The sequence below is a fragment of the Manihot esculenta genome, chromosome 16, assembly GCF_001659605.2.
Source record: "Manihot esculenta cultivar AM560-2 chromosome 16, M.esculenta_v8, whole genome shotgun sequence".
NCBI classification, from domain to species: domain Eukaryota; kingdom Viridiplantae; phylum Streptophyta; class Magnoliopsida; order Malpighiales; family Euphorbiaceae; genus Manihot; species Manihot esculenta.
The window spans coordinates 26,270,774-26,280,476 of NC_035176.2; the positions used below are offsets into that span (position 1 = coordinate 26,270,774).

The window sequence follows — 9,703 nt, forward strand, 5'->3', positions numbered from 1 at the left end:
TGTACACTCTGGAGCAGTACTCACTGCTGCTCTCTCTGTTTTCCTCTGGTCTGTATAAGCACATAAAGACGCAATATGAGGGACCAAACTATCATAAGCATAACTCTATAAACTCCCCAGGAATCCCCGTAAACTCACTCTAAAACTCAAGCAAAGCAGAGCTGGACAGGACACTTTCGGCGGCAGGTTCGGCGGCCGAATGTCCTCTCCAGAGACGAAACTCAAGCACCTTCGGCGGCACCTTCGGCGGCCGAAGCCCCCAAACAGAGCCGAACATGCAAAAACACTCAGGATCAGGCTGTGGCAGCCAAGCCACCATGCAAGAGGTTCGGCGGCCGAATAAACCTTCGGCTGCCGAACCTGAGGTCTTCCAGAACTCAGCCCGACGGCAAAACAAGCTCCTCCTTCCCTTCAACACTTCCAAACATGTATACATCAACCATTCAACACACATATACGCAAGTATATGTTCACAGGGGTCCAAAACTATCTAATAACCCCAAACAATAAAGCAAACATAACACATAAACATGTATATATGCATAAATTATCAAAACCATCATTTGAACCCTAAGCATGCATCTCCTTCCATAACTCCCATAAAATCTTCAGAAAACATAACAATATGTTCCAGATCCTGACTTACCTCCTGTAAACAAGAAGATGAACGATCTGAACAAAGAGAAATGGATCAACTCCTCTTCAAAGACATAAACTCTCAACCCTAAGCTTTTTGCTTCAAACCTTCAACATTTTGTTTTGAAAACTAACAAAAGAAAGCAACTCTGCAGGAGCTGTAACATATGGGAGACGTAGCCAAACTTCTGGACAGGGTGTGGAACTAACACCTGTCCAAAATGCTGACTAAGGAAGGCACAAGAGCTGGCTGGCCAACTCAGCTTCGGCAGCCGAATCGCATGCAAAACCATGCAACATTCGGGGGCCGAATCTGACCTTCGGAAGCCGAACATTGGGCACTTTCGACGGCCGAACTTACCTTCGGCGGCCGAACTTGGCAAAAGTCCCCATAGACTTTGCTCTTCAAACCACAAATTATTTAAACTGTGAAACCCTTAAAACAAAATATAACATGAAAGAAAACATAATGCCTACCTTCCTATAGAAGTCCAACACCCCGGATTCCACTAGACGACAGGAATTCCGGTGCCGACTTCTAGCCGGGTATTACATTATAGACATGCTAGTCCCTTCAAATATAACTTTTAACCTTTTATAGACTTGCTAGTCCCTTCAAGAAATTTTCAGCCTTTTATGAACATTCTAGTCCCTTCAAATAATATTCTTTTTTTTTTAATAGTTTAGAGACATGCTGATCTGAAATATCAGTTTAAAGATATGATGGTCTAAAATATCAATTTAAAAATATAAGGTCTTAAACATCAGTTTATAGACATACATGACTCACAAATTTTAGATCAGTTTATAGACATGCAAGTCTTCTCACAAATTTCAAATCCTCCCAAACAAAGAAATAAATAAACCAACCTTTTAGATTTCTTAAAATTTTGAAAGTAGATAAATAACAAACCTCTCAAAGCTCCTGAATTTTAAAAGTAGATAAAAAAAAATCAACCTTTCAAACCTCTTGAAACTTTGAAAGTAGATGAAAAATAAACCCTCCAAAGTATCTTAATGTTTAAAAGTAGATGAAAAACTAACATTTCATAACTTTTCAAGTTACAAAGTAGATGAAATGGAGGAAAATAAAAAATTTGAAAAATGACCACAAAAGCATTAAAATAGGCCCCTCAAAGATCATTTGAGCTCTAATACCATGTTGAAAAATCAAAAAGAGCTCTAATACCATAATTGAAATAAAAATAAAAAGTTTAGAAGTTCTATAACAGATTCGATTTAGAACAGAAAATGTCTAAAACTGAAATTATATTCCATAAACAGAAAATAGATATCTAAAATTAGGCAGAAACAACTTAGAAAATAGGGCATCACGAATGGAAATCAGAAACTAAAATTTCTGTAGAATATGCAGCATGAAAACAAAGATGAGAACAGATAGAATTTAAACTTAGCAAACATATCTTAAAATATGAGATTATCTTGACAAAAGAGAAAGAAGATGGAGAGAAGAACAAATATCAAACTTCATTGAAAATAGAAACTGAGAAATACAAATTTCTTCTTCTTCTTTCTCATTTCTAATAATCATTTACAGAAAACTCTCTCTTTTTTCTATTGATTTTCAGCTACAATACACCCTTTTTATAGGCAAAGGTAAGCTTTACAAAGTCAACACATATCTATACCTACAGATGCGTACATTACTTATTTTATACACAAAAACTTTCTTTAACTTCACTCAATAAAAAAACTCATCAGAGCAAATTTAAGTAAATCTTACAAAGTCAACATATGCTTGTACTTAGAGAATGTTATATTACTTTATAGACAAAAATTTTATTTAACTTCACTCAATAAAAAAGTTCACTAGAGTAAACTTGTTGTAGCAAAATATCTCAGTTGCCAACAAAAACTTTAGGATTAAATTGTTTTAAATTTTTTTAACAGTATTGCATTAAATATATTCTCTATCATGCTAATAAATTTAATTTAAGTTTTTTTATTTCATACATCTGCCCATCGTAATATATATATATATAATCTTTTATAAAAATAATCTTACTTACCTTAATTAATTTGAGAAAATATTTAATATAAGGTTATAATAAAATTTCTTAAAATAAACTGCAAATAAAATTTAGTTGTTAAGAGTTATATATTAAAAAAAATACTTAATGCAAAAGTGTGACATAAATTAAAAATTAGAGAATTTAGGAATGATAGGTTCGAGGTTTATATAAGAGAGAATATCTAATATAAAGCTACTATAAATATTTTTATATATATTTAAAATTTTTTAAAGAATATGGGATTAAGAGTTAAAAGTTTAATTGATTCATGACTAACAATAAATTTAAAAGTATGAATATTTTATTAACAAAATAAAATTTAGTAACTAAATTATTTACTATTTAAAAATTAGAGAATAAATTATAAATTTTATTAAATTTTAGGGACCATAATGTAAATTAACTTGTAATTTCTTTAGTATATATATAAATTTTAGTTATTTATATATAGGAGTGAGCAGTATTCAGTTCAAAACGAAAAAATCGATCGAATTGAATTAATTTGATTTAATACTTTCAGTTTGATATTTCACGGTTGAAAAAAATTGATAAAACCGAATTAAACTGATTAATATTATTTTTTATAATATAGAAAGATTATATCATAATTAAGATAGAAAAACTTCAACTGAATTTTAGAGTACTAAAAATAATGTGTAAAAAATAAAAATAAAAACTATTAAAAAGACCAATCAATCAAACCGAACCGAATCAGACTAGTTCGATTCAAATCGGTTTCTATTCAAAATCGAATCAATTCAATTTTCACAAATACTAAAATTTTAGTTTTAAATTTATTTTATTCAGGTCAATTTTAAATTAAACCGACAGAATGCTCCCCTATTTATATTTACACGTGTATATAATGACACGCGAATATGGACTATATAAAACTAAGAAAAAAATATTATTTTTAATACGAAAAAATTTAATAGTTGGTTTCCTAATTTTGAAAAATATATTAAAACATCACTAAAATTTTAAAAAATTTAATAATTAGAACTATTAATTGATCATCAGTTTTGTAAAAATATTCACTAACTAGTCCTTTTGTATTGAGGATATTTTAGATTTTTTATAATATTTAACTACTAAAATTTTAGTAATGAATAGACTAATTAATAATCTTTTTAAAATCTCAAGAAAGTTTTAATATATATTTTTAAAATCTACAGCGATCAAATAGTAATATTTTCTAAAACTAATCCGAATAGTTTTATAAGAAGTCAATGGCTCATAAGAGATGGAACTGACGTGAGTGATGAGGAAGGGCATGGTCCTCCTAAAGATGAAGCTGTGTATTATGAGGTATGGAGTTTATGAGTTCTAGTATGGGTCTAGCAAGGCGAAGGGGAAGTTGTTGGTTGAGTGCTGGGTAGAGATGGTTAAGCAGAGCTGAGTTGGAGATTTGGTGGCTTTCAAAACTGGGAGGAAATGGATGTTGAATAAGGAGCTCTAAAGATGAGGTAGTCAACAATAAAGGTGATAGTAATAGAAGCTTAGAAGTGGAGGATATTGTTAGAGAAAAATTATGCACAGTGGTCATTGACGTGTTTAAAGATGGAACTATATGAAACCTATTATGATCAACAGTCATTATAATTATCAGTTTAAGGAATAATTATCAGTATAAGGAAGGTTTAGAACGGTTTTAAAATAATGTAATAATGTTGGAAACTAAATTAGACGGTTTTGTATTTTGTATTTCTAATTTTTTATCTAAATTGAGCTTGCACACTTGAGCCCCTAATTTCAAAGGCTGAAATAATGTACTTGAAAAAAAAACTGCCTTAACCATCCTCTATCATAACAGAACAATAATGGTCTAACGACGAGTTTGGCATTGCGATACGCAAAACCCAAGGAATCAAAGACACTTGTAAAAGTTGGCAGTAACTGAAACAGAAATTCACTGCCATTGAGGTTTGTGCACCTCAAAGTGCCAAATAGTTAATTTCTTTTTCCCCTTTTTATGCTAGATGCAAGATTAGCAGCAGCAACACAAAATGCAAGGACATGCAAAGGATAGAATAGCTCCTGATGCCTTTTCATTTTGAAAATATTGAAATGTAATGCAAAACATTTAATATGAGGTTCAACCAACAATAATGCTGAATAAGAAAACAAAATGTTGACAGGACTACAATACACAAAACTAAAGTCCAATCACTGTCCAAAGAAGAATTTTCAATTAACAAAACTTCCAAAACCATGTTTTCCTCGACAACCAAGCACCACTAAAGATCCAAATCTCTGAAGAAGAAGAAGAAGCTTTCTTTTATCCATGGCAGCACATTAGAGCGTCATCTTTTTTCAAGGCAGAGAATAAGCGCACTATTTATTTCACACAGTTATATGAACAGCGAGAAATACATGTTCATATATGTGGGTGAAACAAAAAGAGGGCCGTTTACCGCACTGGCTGCTGGTTGTAATGATTCTTCTCTTTCTTCTTGGCTGCAGCAAGCTTTGCACTTCTTGCAGCAGCCTCTTGAGCAGCAGCTTTTCCAGCATTATCCATCTCTTTACTAGACTTTTTCTTCTTTGCAGATGTCATTCTCTTTAGCCTCTCCTTCACACCCACAGCAGAAGAATCTTCATCTACCTGCTCAGTTCCAGCAACTTCATCAGCACTGTTGTTGACTTCTGAACTGTTCAACTGATCATGGGGGTCTTTCACCTCCTTTGTTTTATCCTTCTTTTTCTTCTTCTTGGCACTTTTGGACTCTCCAGGGGCACTCCCCTTCTTTTCACCCTCTGCATCATGCTCGACGTCCCTCCTTTCTTGAGGAGCATCTACCAATGCATTTCAAAAGAATCCCTTAATCAGAACATTTGGGCTCAGAAAAATAGTGTGAATAATAAACACACAGCTCTATCCAATAAAATTATTAAGAAAATTGCAATAACTAAATTCTTAAAACAATCTGATGCCAGAATTTTGCAAGTGCCTACAGATCACACGTTTTGCCACATGCATAAGCACAGTGCTGGATCATGCGCAGCTAATGAAATTGCCAAATTAAGAACTTTGACCAAGTAACATTTGACTTATCTAGAATATGATAATTTCATATGCCTTGTAGGATACAGATTGTGTATCCTACACCAATAAACTTCTCCCTGAATAAACGAACTATAATAAGCAATAAAAAAATTTTATCATATGAACAAAAATACCACGTGACTGATCTTCACCATTGCTATCCTTCTGACTAACTCCAAAGTCAGCCAATAGGGCCTCTAGCTCTGCAAGTTCCTTCTTCTTCCGTTCCTTCTTTGAAAGTTGCCTTTCTGTCTCTTTGGGCACTGCAGAAACTTCAGGAACCTTCTTCACCCCTGGTTCAGGGTGCATTGGGACCTCTAGTTCATGGTCATGGTCATGGTCTTCATCCACGTCATCATCACCTTCATCTAAAATATCTTCCTCACTCTCACTTTCCTGTAGTTACACAATGATAGCTAATTGGCAAGTGCATATTAACAAATATTGGAGAACATAAACAAAAATGACTTTAGCATAATCACAGGGACCAAAGAGAGAGATGCACCATGCAACTGTCAGTAACTGATAAACCATAAACCGTCATCATCTGGATTTTGCTAATTGCCCTACATCCTAATAGTTAGACATGATATGAGCCAGGAATTGAGTTCATATTGAATATGTGCTCTAAGGTTGACAGAAAATGAGAAACATATAAATAGACTGCCCTGGACACCAAGCATATCTATTGTTTTGGAAACCTGAACAAAGTTGTTCAAGAATGCCTTGCAAAATTACCATTAAAAATTTACCACAACAGAAGTGCAAAAAGCTGGAATAGGACCCAGCATCAATCTAAGCATAAAAATGAAGAAGCTTCCGGATTGTGAGCCAAATTGCAGGAGACATGAGTACTCCAAAATAATTTCAAAACTAGAAGACGATGAACAAGAATGCACCAAATGCAATATAAGATACCACACAAGGTCCCCAATGACAGCATCCAAGATAATGTTTCACATGCCTTTGTTAAAAGACAATCAAGATGCATTAGCACTTCCACTATAAAAAGTTTAACAGATTAACTGATAATTACAACCATATAACCCAAAAGAAGACTGAATAAAAATTGATACATAGACATCTTATTCGAATAAAAACATTCACCCTCAATCTGTTCTAAAATTACACAAACCCCGGAAGCATTATAATCGCATAAATTAAACCGATAAAACTGAAAACCAATAGAATCAATAAGCACAAAATTTTAACTTAAAAAAATGATGGTATTTACATGCATGTTCTTATAAATACTGTCACTAAGATTTCAACATTTATATCTCTTCAGCATGCAAATCTCTTCAGGTCCGGAAGCTTCAAAATCACTATCTAAAAATTCACACAGCATTACCATCTGTTATCAATGAATGGCTTGAAATGCAACAGCCCCAACACTCCGCACCCCCAACCAAAAGGCTAGCAAAAAAAAATACGAGACAAAAGAGGGAAAAGGATGCATGCAGTAATATACTGGGATCAGTTCCCAAAACCACAATCTTCCAAGACCAAAACCCATAACCCATGCTTTTCTACCTCTTCTACCTCAGCACCATCAACCACCATAAGTGGTTATTTCTATTTCACAATATCATGTAAACCACCAGTGAATAGCCACCTGTCATATGCCAAAATCAAACAACATGGTGAACTCTTCATCTTCTAGCACATCTTCACAGTTACTTAAGCCCTTTTATAATGAGTTTGGATGGAGAAAATTTACAATACAACCGTTGTACGGAGCCATTGGTCATGAAGGGTCTCGTGTAGGTCCCATCATGATCAATGATTAACATATAATTGTTTTATATAGAATGATTGCAATAACTTTTCATTTGGAAGGGATTCAAGGAAGATGGTATCAAACCCTCCTCAATCCACCAATCTCATGGGTTGAAAAGAGGAGGTTTTGAAGGTTACTAGAATCTCCAAAATCCTTTCCTCCCTTAAAAAGATCTTCCTCCTAAACAAAGCCATTGCTTTAAAAAGCCCATATCTTACCTCCAAAACTCTGGCAAAACATAGTGTTAGGTGAAGAAGTAAAGCTAATAATACAAACGAATTGCTATAAGACACACTATAACCAATCCTAGAAGGTAATTAGCATCATACTCACTCCTAATATAAACGCCATATCGCACATCAAGCTGAGTTAATAAACACATAACCGTTACCAGCCATAATTTCCCTTTTAAATAATCAGTTACTGTAGTAAGTAACACATACTTTATGTGCAAATCAGGTCATGTTTTAGAATTTCCAAATAAAACCAAGTAGACGAGAACCATCAACGTTGAATCAACGTCCTGATCACTAACACGACGACATACATGATTATATCAGACAAATTCATCTACTCACCTCTATATTGGAGGGCCTATCATCACTCTGATGTGCCTCCGAGGAACCCCATACAACTTGAGGTGGAGCAGTGGTTGCAAAGTAATCGTCATCATCCTCGTCGTCTACATCAGCCCAAGATTTAGCATTAAGCGGGGCAGGGGCCCAGAAAACTTCAGGCTCAGGTTCCTTCTGCTGCTGTTCCGGTTGCCGAGATTTGGAAGAACCTTTGCCACTCTTAGATGTCCCACGCTCCTTGTCAGACTTCTTCTTCTTCCTCAGAGTCTCAAGGGCTGCAAACACGTTGTTGTTGTTGATCACCAGCGATCCCTCGTCTCTCCTGCCTCCCCCAACCATTTCTCACCAATACCAGGACCAACAAAAAGGCTCGCAATTGATGCAAAAGTCAAATACACCGGGCAAAATGTCTAAATCCGTTCGCTAAACTGAATTTTGTGCACAGTATCTTGAATATCGACAAATTTCTGGGGTAAAAAAAGTCTGATTATAAATTTTTTTAAACAAAAAAAAAAAAAGAAAAAAGCAAGAACCAAATTTAACAAATATTCTAACAATATTTATAATCTTGGATTATAGGGAACTGTTGACAAATCGAGAGAGATTCAAAAGAACAGATACTGGTTGAGCAAATTAGGGTTTCGAAAGACAACAGCTAATAATTAGGGTTCCGAGGAGATTGCAGATAAATCAAAGGCAAGATAGAGATTCTCGATACAAAAAAGGGAAAACCAGGGTCAGGATGGTTTTCGAGGTACCAGAAGGGAAGAAGTTTGCGATGGTAGATGATGAAGTTTCAGGGTAGGGCTCGGCTCTCGTGGAGGAGATAAACGTAATGAGAGAAATGCAAAAGAAAGAGTTATATTTATAGGGTTGGCTTTTTACGGAAGGGTGCCTATTGAGCAATTTATAATATAACCTCTAAAATTTAATAAAATTTATAATTTAATTTTTAATATTTTAATAAAAATAATTTAACCCCTAAAATAATAAAATAAATTTTCCCTTGAAATTTGTTGTTAAGTTATAATAAATTAATCTTCTAAATTTTCATTCTTATAATAGTTTAATTTTTTAATTTTAATAATTTATAATAATTTAATTTTTATAGTAATTTAATCTTTTAATTTAAATTAATTTCTTTAATTAATAATAAATTTAATAAAATGACTATTTTATTAATAAAATAAAAAATTAAAAAATAAATTAATTACTATTAAAAAAATAAAAACTAAATTATGATTTTTACTAAACCTCGAATAATGTATTATAAATTACCCTTATTTTTATTTATTTTATTCTTTTCATTTTTTATAGCCACAATTTAACACATGGATCCCATGTGTTTGGCGTTTTATTAATTAAAGTAAAGTATTGATATTTGTGAGTATAAATATAAAAAAATATTACTTTTTAGTTCTTAATATTTAATATAATTAATATATACATCTCTTTATTTTTAAAATTAAATGATTACTCCTATTTTTAATTTCATCAAAATTAAAAATTTTATTAAATTTGTAGTTAAAAAAATATAAAATGATCATAATGACTTAAATTAAATCAAGAATTCTCTTAAAAAACTTGACAATGTCACTCTCAATTTCTTAAATCCCATAAATTTTAGTATTAC

General features: G+C 32.9%; 1 protein-coding gene across 3 annotated transcripts; it reads right to left on the bottom strand.

Annotated features, from left to right (window-relative positions):
* Nucleotides 1-4,692: 4,692 nt before the first annotated feature.
* LOC110603700 (FK506-binding protein 3) lies at nucleotides 4,693-8,924 on the bottom strand. Of its 3 annotated transcripts, XM_021741545.2 has the most exons (4): nucleotides 8,829-8,924; nucleotides 8,074-8,537; nucleotides 5,850-6,111; nucleotides 4,693-5,465 (listed from the first exon to the last, which is right to left on the bottom strand). In XM_021741545.2, the coding sequence occupies exons 2-4, from the start codon at nucleotides 8,407-8,409 to the stop codon at nucleotides 5,080-5,082; spliced, it is 984 nt and encodes a 327-aa protein (XP_021597237.1). In that variant the 5' UTR covers nucleotides 8,410-8,537; nucleotides 8,829-8,924; the 3' UTR covers nucleotides 4,693-5,079. The 3 variants fall into 3 exon arrangements, with proteins under 3 accessions (XP_021597237.1, XP_021597238.1, XP_043807900.1); XM_021741546.2 differs by having other exon boundaries at nucleotides 5,868-6,111; nucleotides 8,074-8,918; XM_043951965.1 differs by having other exon boundaries at nucleotides 8,074-8,918.
* Nucleotides 8,925-9,703: the final 779 nt, after the last annotated feature.